The sequence below is a fragment of the Falco biarmicus genome, chromosome 4, assembly GCF_023638135.1.
Source record: "Falco biarmicus isolate bFalBia1 chromosome 4, bFalBia1.pri, whole genome shotgun sequence".
Taxonomy (NCBI): Eukaryota; Metazoa; Chordata; class Aves; order Falconiformes; family Falconidae; genus Falco; species Falco biarmicus.
The window spans coordinates 100,259,002-100,285,523 of record NC_079291.1 but is presented as its reverse complement, the minus strand read 5'-3'; the positions used below and the strand labels follow the sequence as shown (position 1 = coordinate 100,285,523).

The following is a 26,522-nucleotide window of genomic DNA, read 5'->3' as shown; positions in this document are numbered from 1 at the left end:
GGAGAGCTTGCCTCTCATCTGTGCCCAGGGTAAAATGAATTACAAGGTCTCCTTCTTGTTTCTAGAGAGCAGGCATCTGCATCCCAAACAGGCACGAGTCAGTACAGAAATCCTATGATTTGCTGAGCAACTGTAGTTTTATGGGTCCTGCAGGTGTCCTCAGTTCCTAGTGACATCAAGTGGTCACTAACTTTGAGTTACTTAATTCAGTAAAAACAAACAAAAGCAAAAAAGGCCTAATACATAGTTACTTTAAAAAATGCTGTCAGCACTGGTCAAGGCCTAAATAAAAGCCTAGATCTTGTGATCTCTCTATACGGCATGAAGTCTTGCTCTTAATTTGCACTCCCAACCTGAAGAGAGCAAGCTCATGTCTGGATACAGCCACATACTACAAACACCTGCCTCCCACCCATCTCATGTCCTAACCAAGTCTTCTGGTTTATGTGTCCCCCCAGCTATGAAAACGAGCCATTCTTTAACATCCCCATCGGGGGACGAATCCCTGACCTTGTGCAAATGCCAACCAACGAGAGTGAAGAGGAGTGGAAATGGAATGACCACGAGCAGGGATTTTCTGCACTGAGGCACCCAGGTACAGCCCAGAGCCTGGGAACGTTTAGTCATTTCCCTCAATGCCAGTTCTTTCTTCTCTCCACCCCGACTTAAATTCCCCCACACTTCTCTAGCTTGTCTGTCCCCCATCTGCTGGCAACATCTGCTAACCTGAACTATATAGGTTATCATTACACTTACATTGTTATTTTCCAAACCAACTCTACTATCCAACTTCGGTTTTGGAAATTGGTAAGTCATGCATAAGATTGTATGGAAAACACACTCTCCTTTTGTTGTCGTAATTGCGGTCATAATGCTTATGATTTTATACAGCTCCTTCTTATACGTTCAATTGCTGTTCAGAACTTCAGATGCTATTTGTAAAAATATCGTGCCAGCCGTAACTGAAATGCACCACCCCCGGGGGTGGAATGCAAGTGATTTTGAGAGTAAGATACTCCTCATGGCACAGCAGCTCATGAGAGAAAGTGAAGTATACTGTATCCAGCTGAAGTTAAAATGTAAGTAGGCTTACAGAATGAGGTGGAGCCTTTAATACTTAAACAGTTCTCAGTTTATGCCATGTATGAAGGTCAGCACTTACCAGCACCAACATCTTTGTAAGACCCAGAGGTAACAGTCCATACCTTGAGTCTCCTGAGAGGGCTGTTACCCTAACACCAGCAAGGATCAGCATTTCTTAGCTTATGGGATTGAACAAGGGTATTATTACTTACATGATTTACACCTGGATCTGATTCTTACAAATCTCTTTATTAGTATCAGTTTATTAACTGTACAATAGACCCCATGAGGGCTGCATTTTACTTGACAGTACTGATCAGATTTCAGAACAATTATTGTGTCATCTAACAAGAACCAGATTTGCAAATAACTGAGATCACTCTCAAACTTACTCTTAAAATCCATCCAGATTATGGGAGATACATTCATATAACTTTATAACTGAGTATCATTTGCTTTTCTTTTCCCTCTCATGTCCTGGCTCTTCTCCAACTCTTTGTGTTCGGCGGTTCACCTGCTAGAAAAGTGTGTGTGCAAAGAAAAGGTGCTTGGAAGCGTCACTGACTTCTGCCAAATGAAATATGCTTATGGTAAGTGGGTAACATGCCCTCAAGGTATGATAATTTCACAATGTTCTTTCTATACATGTTATTAGCTGACAGCTATGAAAAATGACAGGACTGGCTAAGTCATGAAATAAGAGGTAGGGTTTCTTCTGCATTTTTTGTCTAGTGACATGCCCAACTTCTGATCAGGACTGATCAGGCAACCAGATGTTGGGCTGCAAAACAAAAATTATTTTTCTGGTTTGTTGTGCAATCATGGAATTCTAGCCATGTGACATGCCTGCAGTCTGATGGGAAGCTTCCTGACTTCCTTCCTGTAGAGCAGACAGTCCCTTCCCCCAGGACAACGTTTTTGAAAGGCCAGTGTTAAAGCTCAACACAAGTTGTCAAACCGCAAAATATAAAGCCTAGAATCAGTGTACTTAAAATCAGGCTGTTAGCTGATCTGTTTTTTCCACCCTTCCTATGCATACGTACACGTGCTTTCCTATGATTTCCAAGCATTTGACATCAGTCCATTAAGAAGTAGTTGCTAAATAACATGGTGAAAGGTCCAGTCAACCACTTCAATAGAAATATCTAGGCTTTTCTTCTTTAAATTTATTTAGAAGAACCACGACTTAAGTGGACAAGCATTGGAATACACTTTCTGTACAAATGCAGTGGTTTTGCATGTCTCTTTTCAAGGTGTTAGAATTCTACCTTTTAGCAGCATAAAACAAAGTTCATGTAGAAATTCATCATTTCTCCCTATCTTGGGATGTTTTCTGGCAGTGATAAAAGCAAGAATCCTATCGGCTCATGACAAAGGGAGCCACGCAGAAGTTGTTGTGAAAGTGAAGAAGGTCCTGAAATCAGGCAAAGTGAAAATTGCTCGGAGCAACAGAAGCATTTACCCAGAATCCTGGACCAACAGGGGATGTACATGTCCCATTCTCAATCCTGGTAAGGACAAAATGCTTACCAGCTCTCTTCCTTCCCCTGCACACAGCAGTGACAATTAGTTACGAACATTAGCCGTGGCTGCTCAACACTTCCCATCAGTCACCAAACAGGGAGTCAATTGACAGCTGCAGTAAAAAACATTTCTTTATCAGAGAACAGTGTTACCAAAAAACCCAAACCTCCTGGAAATGTTTTACTTTCAGTGACTCTGTCTGATCTTCCAGAGTGTTTGTGGCTAGATGAATGTTTGTGAGAGGGGTAAAAACCAATCCCTATATTTTTATGTCCAAAGAGTTTTCTTATGTATTCTCACATCATACTTTACTTCTTTTTGGAAAACCTAGAAATTATTATGTAAATCTGGGAAAGTGGAGGGTATCTAACTTCTTCTGTGCCTTTGTAATTGTTTCAAATAATGAAAAGTCTTTCTTCTTTCTCCTACTATAAATTCTAGTGCGTTCAATGGTTTGTTTCATCAAAGCCTAAAGCTGACAACTTGCAGCATATTGGAAACCAATCATGGGTGGAGAACATAAACCCAAATTAATTTAATTTCAAAGCAAGTAAGACAGGAAAAATCTTTAATAATTAGAAAAATAATCTTTTAAGTAAAGCCCCTCTTTTTACAGCCAGTTGAGGATAGGTCTCTAGGTTTGCTCCCTAACCACATTATATGAGAATGATCCATGTTTGTTTACTTTTAATTATGGGAATCTCCCTGAACCAGTGGAGCAGGGAAGCAGGGTGGTAGAAAGCAGTAACTTTCTCCCCAGCTCTGCTGCAGGCAGAAACATCACACCATAGACTGCAAAGGTCCATACTCGTGCTGAGTAATGTTATCAGTGGCCGAGCAGATACATTCCTCAATTCAACTTTCCCTATTCCTGCCTTTCCTGCAATAAAACAGTGGAACACAGAGAGAAATATGTTTCCTTGCACAACAGCTGTTGTATCTGGGTAAATCTTGGAATCCTGCAAATTTGAGCCCAAACTCTGTTTTTTCAAGTGGAATCACAGAATCATTTAGGTTGGAAAAGACCTTCAAGCTCATCAAGTCCAACTCCAACCTAACATTGCAAAGTCTTCTACTAAACCATGTCCCCAAGTGCCTAAGTATAGTAGATACTAGGTGTCTGACAGATTTTGATTACTCACAGCTTTTCATCATATCACTGTAAATTCCAAACCTTTGGGACTACGTCCTGGGATTAAATCCCAGGAAAACAAAGCCTTTGGGTGTCGTTAGGGTGACTGGTAGTGTATGCTGAGGATCATGCTTCATTATTCAACCATACACCACAGAAAATGGTGACTTATTGTTGTAAAAGCAGCACCTGATTGAAAAATTGCCCCATTTTTTCCCTCTGAATAGATTAAAAATGTATTCACTAAGTGAAAGAAATTCCTTGTGCTTCACTTAAAATGTAACCTAACCTTAAAGTTCTCAGTTGAAATTAGCCACATACAAGAGACAGCTGTTTTAGGAAACATTGTCAAATCAAACCCTGTATGAATTTTTCCTTTATGGCAAAATAACCTGTACTGTTTCAGAAACAAATTTTGTCTTCCATTATCTGTATCAAGCGAAAGACTGTAACTGAACTTGCACTGAAGTGTAATATGGACCCCGAGTTCTCTTTTTGGGGGTAGCTGTTGAATTTGCACATAAAATTTTGGCTTAATGTAGTCCAAATGAACAAGGTGTTTTCCTTTAACTCCAGCGCACAGTTGTGCATATTTATCAGTGCTCTGTATGAAACTGTGGGAGCTCTGAATGAGACGTGAAAAAAACATATGATGAGAATACATTTGATCCCATACAGATATTTGAAGAGGTAAAATATCACAGGACATTTTTCTCCTTTATACCTCTCTAGCTTTACACTGTATCTCTTTAGAAACATACAGCTGAAGACATACAGCTCAAATGTAGATGCTAGAGGTACAGAGGTTATGCCATTGCCTCTTGATATAAATTAAAGCTATGGAAAGGTCCCAACCATTGCAGTTCTGCAGATGTCAGTGTATTACTTGGCTAAACCCTTACCCTAAGATCACAGTATGCCTTGACTCGTGATGGAAACTTTATACTTTTTTTTGCTCTTGGGGCTTCTACCTTTACCCTCCTTTCTATACAAGCATTAGCAGTTACTTCTGAGCACACAACTTTCAAGGAGGGCAGTAGTGACAGAAGGGCACAAAGACGTAAGTAGCAGCCACTAGATCCCTGCACAACTGCGTACTGAACCTCACACATAACTTGCCCTGGATGCCTGTTTCTCTAAATTCTGACCAATGAGGGCATTTTACTTACTACAGTTAATACAAAGAGTGCTTATTCATCTAAGGCAATGACATGACTTAATCTGTAGTACTTGTTTCTTGTCTCCACGACACTTTTTTGCTCACAGACCTCTTTTATGAGGCCCTGCATTTTAAGGTTATAATCTAGGAAGTTTGGCTTACTATTTTCATATATAATACCGCCTTCCACATCAGACTGAATTCTGCTAATTCATCATACCTATACAAGCCAGGAGTAATGCTGCTGAAGCACAAGGAGTTACAATGGTTTAAAAAGGTCACACAGATTAGACTCAAACCTGGCCATACGCACATGGAGGTGTTGAATTTGTAAGTGGTAAGGCCACTGGAACCAAATCAATTTGTAGTTGTAATTCCTGAGCATAATCATATGACAACGTTTAACCTGTGTGCCCGGGAGTCAGCACTGACAATATGCATGTGCAAGTATGTAGACCTGTAAGATGGCACATGCATAAACTGGATGAAGCTGGCTAAGGTGCTACATGTCAGATCCTCATGAAATAGAGAAAATCACATTTAGTTCTGTTTTCTTCTATTTATTGACTGAAGTTTTTTTTAATCTCTTTTCAAACTAGGTACTGACTATCTTATAGCAGGCCAGGAGGACTCTAGGACCAGCAAACTCCTTGTGAACATGAACAGTCTGGTGAAACCCTGGAAAGCATATTTGGGAAAACAAGTATCAGATATTCTTCGAACTGGATGCAAATAATTTCTGCTTCAGAAGTTACAGTGCTGAACTTTGCCTTTTAGTAACATTGCAGTGAAAGGTGTAGTTAGTTCACACATTTCCATTCAACATGCTCCTAGCTGAAGTGATGAAAGCAGACTTACCATCCTTTTTCCTTTCATGTGCTTAGACAAGAAAATTTGGACACGACTACTTTTTTTCAAAAAAATGCACAGTCTTCTCATAAAAATAACTTGTGCATCACACATAGGTTACATGTCAATTCTTAATTTGAGCCTGACTCGACACACCCAGAGAATCATTTTACAAGGCAAAACTAAAGATATGGATTAGCATTTCCATACTTCAGGTCAGAGTCCGATATCAATATGTATAAGCTGCTTACATAATGCATTCATTACTTGGGTGTAGTTTTCTTATAAGTGACCAACCACTAAAGGCAGCAATTTCTTTCAGTTTTACAAGTGGCACAATACTAAACAAGCATGTCAAACAATATTTATTTAAAAGAACTCAGATTGTCATAATTGTAGTCTGATGTTAAATCAAATTAACAGGTTGCTTTGTAGAAGGCAGTATTATCCCATTGCTGAACAGAGACAAACTAATGTGGATTCTCTTGGGACAAGGTCCTTTATAGACGTACATTGCTATCATCAATGCTTAGCACCGAGGTCTGCTGCAGAAGCCACCTTGGCTCGAACTTGATTCCAAATCCAGCCCTTGCTCTCTATGGTCATTTTGCTCTTTGCCGTAGTACTTTAGTCTGTAAGACCCCAAAGGTTTCACAGTGATTACCACTTAAAAAGGCTTAATGCTAGGAGAGTGCCAAAACGTGGGGAACTGGCAGCTGCTCTGATGTTGAGATTGTAACACTGCAAAAGCTATAAGGCAGAAGCAGGAGGAGGTAAATGGATTGGCTGGACTGTGTATTAAATGAGGTAGCTATAGATCCTGAGACAGCAACCTGGCTATTTGTACTGTGCTCAAGACCACTGGCATTTGATTGCACTTAGTGCTTTCACTCTGCTTTATGTCTCTTGGTTACACTTCAGGTTAAGATTCTGAAGCTCAGCTTCCTCCCATTGGGTCTGAGGATATTTTTTCCCTCCACAGAAGTATAGGAGTGCTAACATCTGCACTCTAGGTAAAAATAGTTCTGCCCTGCAAAAGCATTTTTTCTAAATCAGTTTTATCCTACCCTATAGTAATTAAGAGGTAGCTACTTAAACCATTCCCTAATACAGTATTTTGAAGGAAATTTTAGTTGAAGACCTGCATCACCTGTTTAAGGACTCACAATCAAATGAAGCTTGTTGGAGCACATTCCCTCTTTTAAGAAAAGCAGAAATTATAATGAATCAGTCTATTCTTTCAGAGGATTAAAGAGAAAAAGCATGCTTACATGCTACTTTTGCGTATTTCTATTCCGTGTCTGTAATTTTTTAATGCGCTCAGGAAAGAGGAAATATCATTTAGCACTGTTTGACTGGCGCATGGAGTAGCTAGAAAGACTTAATACTAATGCAGCAAGATGGAAGTCCCAATCTACACCTTAGCCTTAGGCCATCAGTTTTTTCTCTTTATCACTGGGAACCTGAAAAAACCAGCTTCTTTCATTCTGTTTGTTGCTTTTTTCCTTATAACTTCATATTGGTTGCAGAGCAGAAAATCCTCAGCTCATCTGGAAATAGATGACAGGCAGATATTTACAAAATAAAACCCCCACTTTTTTCCCCAACAGTGCATAAACAGTGTTTCTTCCTCCCCTCCCCCCTTTTCAGAAAGTCTCCCCTCTTCCATTGCCATTGCTTTGCCTCTTTCACTTCATTATTTATTTGTTACCACCTAAAGTGGTATCCAACAATGTGGCATCTCCGACAAGCCACTTAATTAATGCAATAAAACACTTTTTAACCAAGGAATTTGGCTTAATTTGAGATGTCAGCTTACAGGAATTAACAGCGTAGCAACTGCTTTCTTTACTGTCTCCAGAAATAGTCTCACAACAAAAAGATTGATTAGTTCTTTTTCAAATATCAATAAAAATGAAGATGTGTGCATGAGTTTACAGTGTTCTCAAAGGGCCTCTCAGAATAAATGAAAATCAAATGTAGGTTTAGAACCAAGCTAAGCAACATGCTTTTCAACAGAGGCCATTTTACCTGCAGGGGATCTTACTGAATGATTATTATACTCCATTTTGGTTCATAGTCAGTACCATATTAAAGCAAACTCCCATGTTCTACTTTTTGTGCCAGATTGGTGATTTTGTGGGGGAGGATAACATCTGCATATTTCCTTCCTGTGGATGAAATTTATTTTTTAACATGGTCATCTACAAGCATCTTTAGCTACTACTAGTAGAAATACTATTTGGAATAAGAATATTGATACCCTAGTGTGTTCTCCTGGGGACTACCACAATACAGTGATTAATGACTACCAAATGCAAAGGTATCTGAAATGTGTGATATATTGATGACTTCAGAAAAAAAGTGTAAAGCAAGTGGAGTGCAGGAATCCAAAAATATTCAGCTAATTTCATCTCTCCTCCTAATTTCCCATTGTTTTTCAATCTCGTAATTTACTTGCTGATACCTCTATAGCTAAGTCTACTTCATTCTCTCCATAAGTTAGAAACATTGCACATTTTGTTCCAACTACTAGCTTGTATTTAATGGTTTTGGTCTACAGAGTATCAGGTATTCTATAAGCATGGAATTTAATTGGAAAGTGAAAAATGAAAGCACAATAGGGCAAGTCAACACAGAAAGTTGATGGTCTCACTATTTCTGCTGACCAGGTACCTCTGAGTTCAAAGAGAAGAAAAATAAAAGAATAAAGTTCCAACTCACACAAAGCTACCATGTGCAATCTCTTTGTTCTACAGCGCTACGCTGCAGGTAGCCTGTCTGAAAACAAGTATCTAAATAGAAATGAACTGCATAGATCAAGTTTGAACAGCTATGGATTAAAGAAGAGATAAGAAAGTTGAGACTGATCACCATGAGATTTTGGAAAGAAACAAAGTCATTTTCTTGTGTACTGGTACCTGAAATGAAGATGAGCATGAAGCAGTGCAAGATGACAACAGTCGTCCTAGTAGAAGCTGTTACATATTCCTCAACACAAGCAAACAAGTCCATACATAATAAATTAAAAGAACTACCATAGAAGGTATGGTACTCCTGTACCAAAAAAGGAATTGTTTTGTAGGCCTGTGTACAATATCACATACCTTATGATCCTCTCTGTGATTGAGTATTCTTTGTATTACTGTGCCACCTAAGACACAAGCATGGAAAAAGGGATGTATTTGCCCAATACAGAAGTGGCTGGACAGCTTCTTCTAGCATGTCTAAAATGGGACCTGTCTTTAAAACGGCCACATGAACAATCCTACAGCATCCAAACAGACATCTCACAAGCAGTAGCAACTACATACCAAAAAGTAGCAATGATGTACCACTTTGAAATGCTGAATAAGGATGAAATAAAAGCCTTTACTCACAAGAAAGCAAGTCTGGAAGGCTATGGAAAATTTATAATAGAGCAGGTAATACTTTGAAGCAGAAGCACAGGTAACCTTTCACAGCAGCACACTCTGGATTGCTGAAGGTCAAAGCAGCTCTCAACAACTGTGCAGCATGTGTACCCCTGAATACGCGATCATTCTGGCAACCTGGACCCTTAAAGCATCAAAGCAGTTGGATAAATGGCCTTTGTGAGTGCTGAGCCCAAACTCCACTGTAACAACATATTGCTACTAATGCTTATCCAGCTTCTACTCTCAGCAAGCAGCTAAGAAGGAAAAACGTACCTGTGCACAGCCTTTGTGCTCTGCTCTTCTGAGAGTGGCTCACTGCTATAAAGAATAAGTTTTCTCTGTAGCATTTACCATGTCTCATATTTTTTCCATGCTTCTTGATGTAAGCTTAATTTGATCTAATTCACATGATGTGCTTCCTCAAGTCCCCCAAACCTGGAAAAGTTAGTGTGCTATCTGTTACGTGTTGTAGCACTTTTTTTTTTGTACTTAACTTCAATTAAAAATACTCAAGACACTTATATTGATGTGAGGTTTGGGATCTATTTTTAAAATTTTAAACCATGCAATCCTCAAACCACATGCATGTTAGTTCTTCTGAAGTTAATAAGCCACAAACATTCCACCCATCAGGTTCTTGCTTTGATAGTGTCAGCACTGAGTCAGGCAAATGGAGAAAAGCATTTAGCTAATAAGGCAACCATGATACATGTTATTTTTCTAGCAAGCAGCTTACCAAAGCACATTTGGTATGAGAACTTGTACAGGTTAAAAACACAAACCAGGTACAGTTAATTTATGTAAGTGGCATGTTAATTCAGTAACTGATCAAAACCCAATCCTTCGAAAATCTTACATGTAGGTATTTGCATGTGCTTAATTCCCATAAGACATACATACATGAAGTTTTACTGGTCTGAGATCTAAAAGAACAAAAAACTAAAACCAAAAAAGCACAATACTTCACAGGTTCTAAACCCGCTCCTTTACACAGAGTTGATTTGTGGGATGCAAGGCATGAAAATAGAAACACATGACAGGTAGGCAGAAGATGCTCTACTTATAAATGCTCAGAACTTAGGCAGATAGAAGCCTGCTCTTGTCGGGCTCCGTATTTAAAATCAAGTCAGTGTGTTACAAAGACTTACCCTTGCAACTCTACATTACAGTTGCACTTACTCTTCAGGGTACTGTACAATTTCTTACCTTACCTGTAAACTTCTGTTGGGAAAACTGTACCTCTAAGACCCAGTCCTCATTCTTCACATATTAATGACAATAAATTTTGCCATCATTCTTTCTTCTTGTGGCTTAGTGATGAGAAACACTTAGTGATATACCACTTTCATATGCACAGGTCTGAGTCTTAAAACAGAATTTTGATACAGGAGGCTGTCCCTGTTTTTGTAGTTTAACTTCAGCTGGCATCTAAGCACCACACAGCAGCTCATTCACTGCCCCCCACCCCTCTCAGCAGGATGCGGAAAAGAATTGGGAAAAAGGTAAAACTCGAGGGTTGAGATAAGAATGATTTAATAATTGAAACAGAATAATAATAGCAGCAACACCACCACTACCACCTACACAACTGTAATGAAAAGGGGAGAGAAAAGAGAAAGTCCATAAAAGAAGGTTTGAAGGGAAAAACCAAAGCCATCCAAGTGATGCATAATACAATTGCCCACCACCTGCTGAACAATGCCCAGCCAGTCCCTGAGCAGGGATCAGCAGGCCCGGCCAGTTCCCCCCACTTGATATACTCAGTATAATTTTCTATGGTATGGAATATCCCTTTGGCTAGTTCAGGTCAGCTGTCCTGGCTGTGTCCCCTCCCAATTGCTTGTGCCTCTCCAGCTCTCTCGCTAGCAGGCCCTAAGAAACTGAAAAGTCCCTGACTTAGTATAAACATTACTTAACAACAACTGAAAAGAACCGTGTGGTATCAACATTATTCTCATACTAAATCCAAAACACAGCATTGCATCAGCTAAGAAGAAAATTAACTCTATCCCAGTTGAAACCAGGACACCTATATATTGCTACTAGGTAGGAGCTTTATGTCAGGGGTAGTGCTTTCATGACAAGTAACATAGACCAACGTACAGTACAAGTTTTGCTAGCCCAGATTCTCAGGCCCTTGTAAAAAACAAAAAACCCAAAAAACCCCCAAAACCTAACATCTTACTGTTTCATGCCCTGAGAACCTCATGCTCTAGTTATGAATTCACCGCCAAATTACCTAGTTTGACATTTTAAATAACTTCACACTGATCCATGAACCATATTAGGTACTATCTTGCATTAGCAGGAAAGAATTATAACATACTTTTAACTGGTGTTAAAAGTCTGCTGCACTTCACTCTTCCTCTACTGGGTGGGTCTTCTCTCCAGTATTCAGTATCACTAACAATACAAACAGGGGTTAAAAGCAGTTGAGAAACAACTGCAGTCAGGCTGGTGCTGTGGAACGAAATGAAGTTATGTCCAATGAATAGGGCTGATTAAGAATAAATAACAAACTGCTGGTAGCTTCTCTACATTGTCCCACACTAACACCACTAGAATTTTAATGAGAAGTAAAACAAGAGTCTAAGCAGCGTATAATATCCTTTTTTCTTCCCTAGGAATAAGAAATAGGTTCTACCTATTTAGGTAACAACTTTGCTCAAAGAGATTAATTGACATGTGATCAGATAAGTGCCTTAGATGAACAGGAGACATTGCTGTAAGGTTTAACAAGGACATTCTCAATAAGAACTGCATAGGATATAGATCTTGTTTCCAACACAGCCCTGCCAGATCCCCAGATCTAAGGATCCCTAGAATGAACTGCAAGATAAACATCTCCCTCTAGACACTGCTAAGTACATTCCTGTCGCAGGGAAGGAGAGGGGGGAGCAGGGGGGAAAAGGGCATTTTTGCACTTGAAGCAAGGTCATATCTGTAAGAAATTTACTAAACAAAGTTTAAGTTAGGTCTTTGAAATGGAGGTAGACTGTACTACAGAGAAAAGCAGAAAAAGTCAATGAGTAATTTTTAAACACATTCTGCCATTTTATCTAATTTTAACCACTTTTCAGTAGTTAACAAAATATATTCTAAAATACAGTTAAAACAATCTCCTATAAGAGACAAGTTTTACAGACAATCTCTATCTGCATCAGATGTGACACATGCTCCACTGATCCAAATTTAAGTTGACCGCAGGAACAACCCCATCCTAAAAAGAAAGTTATCACAAGTTGTATATGAATTTGTGGCCTGCATCGTGCAGGGTTCCAGCCAGCTGTAAACAGCCCTACCCAGCCTTCAAAACTACAGCCTGTTTCACCGCTGTGTTAACTCCAGAATGACAAGGGTGTGCAACAACTGAATAATAATGATTAAAATGGAAAACTGAAATATTACATCGTAAGATTGTACACGGCAGTATTTCAGAAGCAGTGATAAAAGCCTGTAGGATGAATACAATTAAAACCTACCTCTTTTTATTCTAAAAACTAAATGGATAAAATCCAACTGGGATTATACCTGCACTTAACTGTTCAGGCCAAGTAATTTGTATTAAAACCATATTCTATTTGTATTAAAACTACATCTAGAAGTGCTTCATGCCTTGTTAACAGTTCCTTTTGCTAAACTCTAATCAACATTTAATTACACTCCACACAAGTTTTTATAGGACAGAGATCAACCAAAAGGCATATAATTAAATCAAGAGCAATAATTTCATTACAATCTTTCCTTCTCCTCACCAATGACTACTTTTGACTTAAAGAAAAGCACCTGATACACCATGCATAAAAATTACTACAAAATGACGCCACTCAAGCAATTTCTTAAAAACATTTGAATCTACTACTCACCCCAAGAATCAGTAGCTCACTGATGGCAGCCAGAGAACCAAGACATTATTTATGCAGATGGTAAGAAACACATTTGAACAACACAGCAATATGCAGCTCTAAGTTTTGTAATCCAGACAATAAAGATGCAACTTTTACTATCTGCTTATTTCACAAGCATTGCCAGGGATCATTTTATCATCTTTATTCCATATTAAAATAACCACTGATTTATTTTAGATTTAAAATGTGTGCATGCAACTGTAAGAGGAAAATCATGTAAACAAAGCAATGCCGGGAAACATAATAGAAACAAGGAGTTACATTATCTATTGAAACAGAACAAGGTCTTAAAATAAAAAGACTAGTCAGGATGAGTTTGGTACAATGCTCTGGGTGATGCTCTGATTGTGTTGAAAAAGGAATGTACTCTAAATAATTAGAAAAGATAAGGTGGGCACCTGAAGGAGATAAGGAGACCATCAAGTCAGGAAATCATTGAACAAAGAAAATTGAAAGGTCTACTCCACCTAGACCCCACCTATTGTGAATGGAATGATTAGGTGTCAAAATCAAATGAGTATGTATGTAAAGATGTTGTGTAACCTCTCACAAAAACTGTATAAAATACCTGACTTTTCACTGAAAACTTTGGGGCTAGTTTGTCCGGTGTGAATCGGCTAACTCCCCAACATTGCACGAAATAAATACCTTTTGCTGCTTAAGGACAAAATTGGGTCTCTGAGCAGTTACTCTGTGCCGTTTTGGCATCACTATAGACAACTGCATTGGTTTACATAGCAAAAAATGATATTCCAGACAATTTATTTTTCCCCCTGTTCATGTAGAGTTAAAAACAAGTCTATCACTAGAGATGGGAAATAAATTATGTAAATTCTGTGATATTTTCAAGGGATATATAATGGTCAAGAAAGATGAGCTGGCAGTGGGGAGGCAATCAGTCAAAAATAGAACAGGCCGGCACTTACAGCAGGAGGAAAGACACCTGATTATTTTTTTTTTTTAGTGCAAGTTATATCACTTCCATATTTAAGGGATTATCCAGAATGCAAATACAGTGAAGTTGTAACAGTTACACTAGTTTCTAATTTGACAAGGATAGGAGGAAAAGAGTGATAACTTCCACAAAGACCTCTTTAGAATTAGAGCTATGACTTCCTTCCTCAAAACACCTGAAACACATTACATAATGTTTTCCCCAGTTCCTGATGTAAGGCCCTTATACATACTCCGAATTTTTACTGGATCTAGCACAACACGTTATCAGGCCGCTGCAGAGTCAGAAAGAAGCAACTCTATCCTAAACACAGCTTCAAATTTGTTAAATGCTGCAAGTTCCCTTTGTCAGTATTAAGTTCAGGTCCCTAGTTACTGTACGACCAGGATGCTTGCATTTTGTATTTTGTACACAGATACTATAAATACTGTAACAGTACAAATACTGTTAAAAACCTGTAGAGCATGGAGGCAACGTGGGAAAGAAAAGCAGAGCAGAAAAAAAAAAAAAAGGTGGCAAATCACCCTTAGAACAGAGCACCCCTTCACAAACAACTCTTGCTTCTTCACAAATAATGCATTAGATTTCCATTTGAACAACCAAAAGCTTGGGTACATGCGATTTTTTTTATTTATTTGGTGCCCACTGTTTATCTGATTACCTAAGATTCCATTTTCACGGTCCAACTGCCTAAGTGCCAAGGTTTATCACTGCTGCTTTTGTGCCCATTTACTCAGGTTAACTTGGCATTTGTCTTCCTATGTCTGAGGCAGACTGAGAAGCTCTGTCACACCATTTCTCTTAAAAGCAAAGAGATGCTGAGAGTACCTGCTACCCATGCCCTCAGAACTGAGTAGTTGTCAGCTGCTTAATTGGTTACTACTATTTTTTGAGCATCCAACAGCTGTACTGAAATATAAACAGCTCAAACACACCATAAAATTTAAGGAAAATTCCCCTCAAACATTTGGAAGCGACACTAGTAACACTGAAATAACTTAGGCAAACAAGACATCAGGATGTTATGTGGAAGCAATGTTGCTGAGCACTCAAGACTGCTGCCCACAAGAGACGGCAAATGTTTCAATATTACTAGATCTTCAGGGCTGCATTACTGCTACTACAACTTCTTATGCTTTGCTTAAGTTAACACACACATAAGGAGAGGGGGAAAAAAACCCCACCACCACAACAACAAAACTCACTCTGCAATGAACAGTTACTGAAGCCACAGGTACAATTTGGTTCTCACAGCTTACATTTTGCTAGGGAAGAAAACCAAGCAGCATTCCCTTACCCACAGGTATTAAACCTCAAGTAATTTTCAAATATTTTAATGACTGTTCAGATCCTCTGTAGTGCCAATTCATGATCCAGTCTAATATCGCTACTGAAAATGCTTTACTTTTTTTATGTCTTCCTGTCTGGAGCTGGGCAGAAACCAATTGGACAAGAATAAAAATCTGGCAAGCTGGTGCAACTGATCTTCACAAGCCACAAGTTGATTCAAAGTCTACTTATGACACAGAAAAGTTCTCTCAAATCCAAGCAGTGTTAACAAAAAACCACACCAAGCCACAAAGACACAGGAGCTTTCAATGAAGGTAAAAAGTATTTGCTTTTTAATATGCACTTAAGTCACAGTATCGGTTTTGAGATCATTATACGAGGTAACATTTTCATTGTATTCACAAAGTATTTTTACAAGAGCCTGTCTATACACCGAAGGAGCACGTACTAAATAAAGGAACCCAAAACTTGTGGTTTCAGAGCAAAAATAAAGTCAGTGACCAACATTCTTTCCATTCATCTTTATCAATGGTTGCACAACACACTGTAAAAGCCATCAGAATAAATAAATGAAATCAAAGGAGATACGCATTTCAGCATTTTTCTGCCTGTCCTCACCTGATGTCAGTAGTAAAATGCAACCATAATCTAATAAAACCATTTGAAATTATTTTACAAATTCTAGACATAGATAATTTTCAGTGTCCTGTATCACTCTGGAAAAAAAAATAAGGTAAAACCATCATTTAATGCGATTTCTATTAATAGAACAGAATACATTAAAAAAGAGCAGCTACTGATCAGAACATAATGAAATGAAGGCAGACCTGGTGTGCTAGTGGGATTTTAGTTGAAAGCTATGTATTTAGACATTATTCATGTCAAATCTGAAGGAGAACTTTAGTAAAAAATAGCTGTTAAAAGTATGAACTTTCTGATAGCAGGTTACATAGTACTCCATTACGCACACATAACTCCTGGTTTTTACCAGTATTTATTTGCAAGGCTCTAGCACTGAGATTTCTCCTTCAGCAACAGATTATTTACTATGATACAGCATATAGAACAATGGTGAAGCATTTCTTGACAACTCAGAAGACAGACATACTGCAAAAGTCCATGTCTCTGAAAATGAGAAATGGAGACAACAGCCTCCTTGCATCTTCATTAGCTAGATCCCTTCTCCTCTTTGGCAGCAGAAGCCTCCATAGGAGTAGCTTCCAAATCTTTGCTTGACTTCTCTTCTTCTTCATTTTCATCCTCTTGAGGGTAAAGATCTGGATATTTTTGCATGCATTCCTGCATGGCACGGAATTGGTCCACACAGTCTGATCCCTTTATTTCTTCTGTACTATAGTGGAAACAAGAAAAGGCTGACTTGAACTGTTCCCCACAGGGACCACTAGCCATTCCACCCAGACATGGGCAATTCCAATTGATATCTCCATTGGGCAATATCAAACCTGAACAAACAAGAGAGAAGAAAAGTTAAAGCACTCCTTCCAAAAAACTGATTTTATTTAGTGAAAGCTGCTATGTTGCAGGTGTAAGCTGAAGTACTAACAATGCCATATTAGTTCTGTAGCTTCAAGTGTACTAAAATGCCTTTTACTTCCTGGCCGGTCTGTTTCCATCTCTGATGTGTATGATTCTTTACTGGCCACAAGTGAGATTAGTTCTATATCCATGCCTGAATTAAGTCGTTTTCCCTAAACTACAGACCGCTACAAATATTCTAAGGAAACTGCAAAACAGAGCAAAGTCAAGTCAATCCACTTGCCAGATTCTGTTGGGGAACAAGCAAGCCTTAGAATAGTGTCATACAAGTCACAAGAATTTAATTCCAGTATTAAGACTGGAAGTCTTTTAAATCAAGTTGGATGGATGCATTTTTCTTCATTTTAAATGAACTCTGGAATATTAACCCAAAGCTTTCCCCCTTAAAATGTGAACTGGGAAACAAGAATTACAAAAAATGAAAGTCAGTTTGTAAGACAGATTAATTCACTGTACGGGATCTGGCTGAGCCCCACAGCAGCCCTCAGAGTGCCGTGCTCATATTGGTAGCTAGAAAGGTGGTGATAACACACCAATGTTTTCACTCCTGCTGAGCAGTGCTCCGCAGCATCAAGGCTGTCTCTCCAACCTCCTCCCTGCCTAGTTGGCTGGGAGTGAGCAAGACCTTGGGAGGGGACACAGCCAGGACAACTGACCCTTAAGTGATCAATGGGATATTCCAGACCATATGACATATGCTTAGATATAAAAGCTAAGAGAAAGGAGGAAGGGAGGGCATTTGTTATTTATGATGCTTGTCTTCTGGAGCAACCACTATGTGTACTGTGTGTGTGCACTATGTGTATGTGTACTTCCTGGGAAGTGGCCAAACATCACCTGCTGATGGGAAGTAGAGAACAACATCTTCTGTTTTCCTTCTCTTCCATGCATGCAACTTTTGCTATTGCTTCATTAAACTGCCTTTATCTTGACCCACAAGTCTGGATTTTTTTCCACCTTATTTTCTCCCCCTTTGTTCTGCTGAAGAGGGGAGTGATAGAGTGGCTCGATGCGCATCTGGCATCCAGCCAAGGTCAGGCCACCACAGACCACAAGGAGTAGTGAGAGCCAGGTTGACTGGTTCTCAGAAACAAAACTGCACTTTGGATCACAAGTGAAAGAGTTAGGTCTCATTTTAGACTCTGAACTGGAATAGCTGTAAGCTTCTGCTCTGGAACAGTTAAAGTCATCACAGAAATACTTCAGTGATGGAGTAGCAAGGTGAAAATTTAAATAGGTGTATGTTCCTTGAGACATCAACTGATACGCACAATGAATTTTAAGCAGCAAGCTAGAGAATTAATCTCTAAGTTTTAGAAAACCTTTTGAACAGGCAGTTATAAAAATGTAATATAACAGACTTAGTCATGTGGGCTTCTAGAATCCCTAATATATTGCTCTCAAGCAATACAACTCCATTCCCTTTCTCTGTTTTACATAAACATACATGTAGTTATGTTCAGCTGCAAAGAACAAGAGAAATACTGTACTGTGATTCAAGCTGGTTTCTGCTCCACTTCAACAGTTTGCTCTCTGCGTCTCCTAGCTGACTTCCCTAACTTCATGTCCATGTTGAGTTTCCACAGAAGCTAACAGCATGTGCATAAACCTGAAGTTTAACTACTTTCCCTTTAGAAGCAGGTATGAAAATACCATTGTCAAAAAACAGTTGCATTAATTCTGATCCAAACATGAAATTCTATTTAGGGGTTGATGTAACTTGATGTTACCTAAAATACTCCCACATAATTCAGTAAGTATTTATCATCTTTGTCCTGTGGGACCATGAAGTTCCAGATGTACGTTTCACTCCCACAAGCAACTCCTTAGGCACTAGGCCACAACACCATGAATCTTACGTACTGGTACAGCAAAAGCAGCTCAGTCATATTTATTGCTATATTAAAAAGAATGAAAGGAAAATTTTCTGATTTGCAATTTATCCACAATGTGCTCTAAAACAGTCAATACAGTTCAGCAGAAAAATAGAGTAAAATCTCAGTGTTGAACAGTCTCCTTTTCATTATAGAAAGCAACAGCTGCCTTGGCATAATATAGTCAACTACAGTAATACTGTAATTTTTTCATAGATCATGTTTTATTTGGCAAGATAGTTCTGTAAAATATCTGTAATCACTGTACTGAGAAGATATACCTAGCACAGTGCATCAGCATCTCTATCTGCCTACAAGAAAAGCAGAACTTCTGAGACAAGGAGATGGATGGCTGGTGCCAGATTCCTTGTTGCCAACGATGACATAAAGCAGAAAGATGTTGAACATACAGAATAGAAGAAATATAGCTTGCTTTGCAAACTAGATTTTAAAGTCCTATATGCTTCCTCAATAACATCAATAGGTCATTTTAAACAGTCATTTTTTCTAATACTTAAAAAAACCCAAACACATGAAGAGTTTTGAGATGTTCCTGAAGACACCACAGCAATATTACTTGTAAAATAATTCTCTTAAAATAAAGCGTTCCTTTTAGAACCAGAACTGCCTTGTAAGCATGCAAATGTTAACCATGTAAGTTATCCCATAAACAGTACTTTCTTGTACATCACATGAGCATTGATTTGCACCTATGTGATCAATGAAATAGCATCAGTTTTACATGTTATATGCATAGAAACAATGCTTAAAAAAACCACAAAACCACAAATAAGGCAAACACTTCCTGATAATTAAAGAAAGCACGCTTCAATGAGTAAGTGTATCAGCTAGCTTAGAACACAATAAAAGTGGAACCAGATTTCATCCATCACTCTTCCTAAATTGTAAATCTGCAATAGATATGATTACTACTTTTGATTAAAACCAAATTAAAACTTACTTCAAATGCAGTCTGAACCTCACTGATACAGTGAATCATAATCTACTTCAGCCTGCACTTGGGGAAGAAAAAAATAACCCTGTTTACATCACAGCAGATCAAGGCTTGTGTTAGCAATTAACTGCTGGCATGACACAATCTCTTAGCTCATGGGATCTGTTAATATCGTCCATGAAGGCAGGCCCATCTGCATTTATGTCAACACTTGTCTTTGTACTTGCCATAATGAAGTCCCACTGTTGTTCTGAGAAAAGGTTCTTCCCTGTTACATGACAAACATTCCAATAGCAACTTTCACATATAACAATAACGATTCACAATGTAAGATGACATACACATAGGAAACAGGACTGGAAGGGGTATCACCAGTAAAAAAAAAAAAAAGAAAAAGAAAAAGAGTACTGTACATCTGATCACTCATCAAGTTCTTTCTTAAAAGAATTAGGGGGTTTGCTTCATCATTCCTCTGTGGAAACCATTTTGAAACTGTGTTTAAAATAAGAGGACAGGAACAAGTCTGGACAAAGAGAAGGGAGAGGACAGCAACAACCTGTGTTTGAGCTGCAATTCCATAAGAGCACTTTCAGCCAACTATCACAGCTGTAACTCATAAAAATTACTTTTCGTACATAAAACTCACCAGTGCCTTCTTCATATAAGCCTAATAAAATAAAAAACTATTCTGATGGGAGCAAAGATCTCAAGGAAAATGAGAGATCTTTCACATTCTTTCTTTCATCTGCAACACATAAGAGCAGAAACAAGCTCTACAGTGAGAATACTATTTCTAAATGCTGCAAATGAATTCCTAATTTGTTTCTGTCAGCCACAGCTGTTAAAAGGCACATACAGTGAACCTTGAAATACACTGCAATATGAAATGCTAACTTGAACCTACCCTGGTTTGTCTGCATTCCCATTTCACTTGGCTTCATTTCTTTCACTGTTTTTGGCTTGAAGTGAGCCATTAACATTTTGCCTACCAAACTCTCGCAACTGATAAACAAAATAAATTAATAATTAAATCTCATAAGTGATAGAAATAAAGAAGAATATACAACTTTATTTTCTCCCAAGGAAATCAGAGCACAAGTCTTCCTGAGTTACTGACTAAAGTAGACTGCTCAAAAACTGTTAATGTCTGAAGCAAAATAAGGACTACTCAAAAATACTGAATTACACTGTTTATCTTAAATATTAAAAGGGCCCCTACAAAAACCCAAAACTTTAAATAAAAGTTTCCGCTGTATTAGAAAACAATCCAGATGACGGCATTTCTATTCAATAAATTTATTCTTTCCCAGATATGACTGTTCTGTGTGTAGCACAGCAGAAGAGATGGAAAGAGTCATTACACTTAATTATGCTACAGAAGTTGGAACACTGTATACCAAGTCTTCTAAGCAGAAGCTAAATTAGAAAAGCCTGCATCTTACTTTATGTAAAACCCTTTCTAATTTTCTTTTAAATAAAAACCACATGAGCCAGAGCTTCTGCACTTCAACATATACCCATGTCTTTCCTGCCCACAAATTTCACTCCCATTAGATGCAGCTACATTCTGTGACATGACAATTGTTTCTGTTTTGATCTGATGCACTGTAGCCCAATGCTTAAGTGAGTTTTCAGAGAACCTTAAAACATAGTAGTAGCTTATCACATGCTAAAGAAAAAAAAAATCACAAAAAAAATCCAACCCAAACTTATTAACAGTATTTAAACAGTTTACAGAGCTTCTCATTTTGAATCACACTGGCACACATTTTCACTGTAAGGCACCCCTGACATAACCAGGTTCTGCCTTTCTCTGTTTACTTCCTTGCTTTATAGTTCAGGAAGCAAGTGGTCTAACATGCTGTAAATACAGAATTGCTAGGAAAAAAAACGCATCACCTCTCCTCCTCACCATGGACTTTCCATATCCAGCAAAATACACCTGAGAAGAACCAATTAATATGGCATTTAAACAAGGAGAAAGTGGCTCTTTTAATTATGGCTAGTTTATTAGTCAAATACAGGCACAAGACTATACACTTGTGGTATACCTACAACCAGAAAAAGAAAATTTGGGGTGGAGCATGAGATGGAAGGAAGAGAATCCCCTCTTTAGAGGTACCAAGAGAACTGTTTTCCATGTTAACACTCCAAGGCTTTATTAGTATAGCTACATTGTTACTAGTCATATCGTTTATGCTAGATCAGAGATAGGCTCCCCTCCCTCTCAAAAGGCATCAAATACAGATGATTAGTTATAGGAGCAATATGCATCCACACGTCGTTGCTAGATAGCCACCTTTTACTAGCAGAATATTTAATCACCAGCAAAGACCATGAAAGATTGTAAGGAGGAATACAAGAACTTTAAACAACCACATGTAACATCACTACACATTGCATACGTGAACTTAGCTAAACAGCAAATCATTTTGTTTAGCTGTACACCATGTAAGGTGACAACAGTGCAGCAAACGATAAAAACTCCATGGGTTTATATGTTCTCCAGATATGATATCTGGAAAAAGTCCCTTTGCTTTATTTTGCAAGCAGTCTCCAGTTTTTCAGAAAAAAACAGAAAACCATAGCCCACAGAAAAAGAATGAGGAACTTAATTCTACCTTCTGATCATTAGAGGCTGTTAACTTTTCACTCAACAGACCAAATAGTGAATTCTGAATTTGCCTCAGACAGGAGTTAAAAACTGTTGATTTTGTTTCTCTTCCACATAGCATATCGACAGGAGCCAATATTCTTAAAAATGAGCTCTCCTCAGACACTGTTTTCCACCTAAGGATGAACTACTTTTCATGAATCATTTGTAGGTTCTACCTTTCATCCTGGTGAAGACAGTCACAGATACAAGTGCCAAGTAGATTTTATTGCCTGTCGGCATCTCTGTTTGAAATCTTTAGGGGCTGGTGACAAATCCCAAAGCACAGATTGTTTCCACCAAATAGGAGGTTTGGATATTGAGTCTTAGCCAGCAAAATATGAGGTAGAAGAATTCCTGACAGATACTAAACTGCACCTTTTAAACACCTTTCTGAAACTGAAACCCTCTCATCATTCTCATTTGTGTAATCATAAGACTGAACAGACTCATCACTGCTGACAAGGAAAACCTTTAGATATATCTACTGACTACATATAGGTGAAATGAAGCGAGGATAAGCAGCTAAATGCAAAATAATTTCAACAACCCTATGTATGAAAAAAGTTATTTTAATAACACAGGAAGACACAGTTCAAATGAAACTACACACCGTATCAGCTAACAAAGCAACCCCGTGTGCTCCAGCTGCTAAAATGTGCTTAAATACTGCCCTCTAAAGGTCACAGAGCCACTGGCTTAACTTTCAACAAAATTTCAAAGAGTGAAGCGTTTACTTCAATCTCAGCGTAGTTGAAAGCAATGAGATCACCTCACACAAAGTGAAGGGGCTAAAAGACTGTAAGCATAAATGCAATTAAAAAAATAACACAAATTCACAGATGTTCAAGAAAATTTATTAAGCCAGGGCAAAATTTATTTGATCATCATGATCGGAAGATTATGTCATTTACCCATTAGAAACAACCTAAAACATGTTCTGTGCAGCAGAATCTTACTATTAATAAATTATTAATATTGTTATTAATAAAACAATATTACAAGTCTCGACCTCAGAAATATTCTGCTCTCTTAAATCTCCATTTTCAGTTTAGGTCTACTTCACGTAAGAAATGTAACCTTCGCTGAAAACTTTCACTTACATCTTTTCAAGACAAGATAGGTACAGTTGAAAACTAAGTAATCGGAACTTTCCTGTCATGCACCAAAGATATTACTACTAGTTACTGATTATATTGCTACTAGTATAATACAGGATTCATCAGATAGAATTTCTATTAAATCACATAGAGATCACCAAATTAAACAGTTTCAGCTGCACACAGGCCAGTGAGCAACTCACATCAATGACAGCATACGTTAACACTTCAGCTACTCTGAAAACTGCAAGTTGCCATTTAAAACAGTGAAAAAAACAATCATGATTTTCACTGGTTAAGCTCTAATACTGTTAAAAGAAGAAAGGAAGGAAAAGTTTTTTCCCACATATCTCTGGCTACTAACCAAAACTATAAGCCATCAACTGATGTATTTGAACAGGCCACTTTGAAAGATCAGTAAAAGTGCAGGAAAAAAACCACCATAAGGAAAACATGTAACTTTGTATGTCCTAATTTGAAAGCTAAAACTACTAAGAGTTTGGGTGTTTATCTACCAAATAACTAGCTGCCCTCAATCTTGAAAAATGGATGAATAATTTGTTCCCACTTCATACAACATTTGTTTTCTGTTTTGGTTTTTTAAGATTGTTAGAATATGATATAATCGATGCATTGCTCATTACTTCTGTTCTTCTGCTTACTACTGACCTTGTTCTTCATAAGGGTCGTCTGGGTCATCTGCAACCAGCTCAGCACTGCTTGGTGTCTCATGGTCCTCCTTGGTTGCAAATATAATTCTGTCTTTCCCTAACATATAAGGGAGAACAAGCAAAAGTTCAGAGAAAGCTGAGACAGGAGTCATTTACAAAGCTACCAAACACCACAAGGTAATGGGATATTCAACATGATGCATTAATATTAATACTGAACGAATCCTGTTGTACTTAGCAATCACCTTCAATTAGAACAGTTGTTGGTTCAGAAGAACACATACAAATTGAAATTCTAGTCTCCTGAAGTTCTAATTTTCACAGCAACATACTGTAATGGCTGCAGATCACAGTACAGTTCATTGAACTGTGAAGTTAAAAAGCTGTTTCAAAACAAGCTCAAACTACTCTGTTACCAGGGCTAACCCAGATGAAGGGGTTAGGCAAAAAAAAAAAAAAAAAAGGAAAAGTGAAAGAAAAACTATAGTAAATTAAAGCGTTCAACGGTATACTTATTAAATACAATACTCTTCATTAAAAACTAGTGTAAAATTTTACAGTAATTATCTGACTTATACTCAAAAGCACCTTAACAATGTAGAACCAACAATGCTGAGGGGTGCTACAATATTATCAAGGATAGAAAAAACTTCCTGCTCTTGTGCCACTCTTGATTTAACAAAGTTCTGTAGCAGGGTGGGGGGAGGCTTAGCTGGAAACCTGAGCAGAGTTCTCTAACAACTCTGTAGAACTATAAAAAAAATAGATGCTCTGATGCAGATGCATGCAAAAAAGAACAGCTAGCTGAAACTTTTCTGAACGCACAACTGAGTATTCATTGGGTGGAAAAAAAAAAAGTAAGTTCCTAAAGAACTTACTTTAATTCATAAAAGCCACTACAGTGTGACTTGGCATATTAGGAACTAGTATCTTTTTGCCCTCGATGTGACCTCAACCAGCAGATTATTTAGTAGCTTCCTTTATTCTGCTCCATAACCAATCCGCATTTAAACATGTCTGCGAAATAAATAAATGTAAACCCTTTTTAAAAGGGAATCAGTTTTCTGTCAACTGCATCGTACTCCGACAAACTTTGTAATGTAGAATGTCTAGTCATTTCTCATATAAAAGGAATTAAAAACATACGAACTCTAGCCCCTGTCACTGCAATTTTGTAGGATGCCATAAGACAACTTACAGATCTTGAAAAGATCCAAAATGTTAAAATAAGGAAATAACATTAAAAACATAGAGCAAAGAGGTCTGTAGGCTATGACTACCTCAGTTTATAATCAGTACGTCAAAGTCTGTAACTTCCAAATGGCATTCAGACCTACAGAACGTCTTTTCTCTGGCATAAAATTTTATATTTAGTCATTTTACATTACTTAAGGGGTGGGTGGGTGGGGGAGGAATACAGCCGCCTGGATACGAAGTGGTGAAGTCTCCTAAGTACAAACCATACAAGATAATACCTCGTACAGATACGGAACCTTAAAGCTCGCACTCTACCCGCCCTATATCTCTACCGTTTTTTCCTTAAAAAGGGAAAAAGGACCCACCTCTGACCAGCTAAGACGGTAGAAATTTAGCCCCTGCAGAAGGGCCCCGTTCCACGCCGGACAGGCAGCACGCCGGCACGCCTCGGCTGCTCCACACCAAAACCCGCTGAGGTAAAACACGAGCCCCGAGGTGCCCACACGCTTAGCTCCGGCCATGTCGCGGGGTTGCGCAAACCACGGGCCGCAGGGCGGCACCTTCCCGCCCCCCGCTGTCTGCCGCCGCGACGCGTGTCCCGCACACCGCCTCGCCCCGGGGCGCGCCGCAGCCCTGCGGGGCCCCGCCAGCCCGCAGCGGCGTCCGCAGCGCAGGCCGCCCCCCCGGGGACCCTGGGCGCCCTCTCCCGCCCCACGGCTTCCCGCCTTCCGTGAGGAGAAAGGTCGGAGGCGGGAGGCGAGGCAGCGCTCCCCACGCCGCCGCACACCGCCCGCGGGCGCCCTTCGCCTCTCCGCTCCTCGCAGGCTGCGCTTCCCCTTCGCGGGCTGAGGGGAGCGGGCAGCCGCCCCGCCTCGCCCCCAGCCGCCTCAGGGCGAGCCCCCCCGGCCTTCCCCGCCGGCGTGACATTGGGAGGACACCCGAGCGCACCTTCTTGCCTGCAGTAGGACATGGCGGAGCCGCCCGGTGCCTTCCCCGGCAGCGCGCGCGCAGACCGGCCCCACCGCGCCCTCCGCTCCTCCGGCAGAACAGAGCAGAGCACAGCCGCAGCAGCGGGCAGCGGTGAGCTGCTCCACGCTATGACCTCCCGCCTCCGGAAGGACCTTCCCAGCCCGCCGGCGCCGCTGACGCACCTCCTGCCGCCCGCGGCGCGGAGCAGACAGCAGGCCGCTCCCTCAGCG

General features: G+C 39.2%; 2 protein-coding genes across 2 annotated transcripts in view; one reads left to right on the top strand and one right to left on the bottom strand.

The window, feature by feature from the left end:
- LOC130148778 (netrin-4-like) overlaps window positions 1–8,868 on the top strand; it is a 55,980-nt gene extending 47,112 nt beyond the window's left edge. Inside the window, exons 7-10 of the mRNA XM_056337737.1 lie at window positions 459–595; window positions 1,605–1,673; window positions 2,424–2,594; window positions 5,498–8,868. Coding sequence (XP_056193712.1) covers window positions 459–595; window positions 1,605–1,673; window positions 2,424–2,594; window positions 5,498–5,634 — 514 coding nt within the window. The 3' untranslated portion in view covers window positions 5,635–8,868. The remainder of the gene's footprint in view (window positions 1–458; window positions 596–1,604; window positions 1,674–2,423; window positions 2,595–5,497) is intronic.
- A 6,757-nt stretch (window positions 8,869–15,625) lies between these two features.
- Window positions 15,626–26,443, bottom strand: CHCHD4 (coiled-coil-helix-coiled-coil-helix domain containing 4). The gene is made up of 3 exons (XM_056334101.1): window positions 26,272–26,443; window positions 24,125–24,223; window positions 15,626–16,779 (listed from the first exon to the last, which is right to left on the bottom strand). Exons 1-3 carry the CDS (start codon window positions 26,291–26,293, stop codon window positions 16,484–16,486), a joined length of 417 nt encoding a protein of 138 aa, XP_056190076.1. The 5' UTR covers window positions 26,294–26,443; the 3' UTR covers window positions 15,626–16,483.
- Window positions 26,444–26,522: the final 79 nt, after the last annotated feature.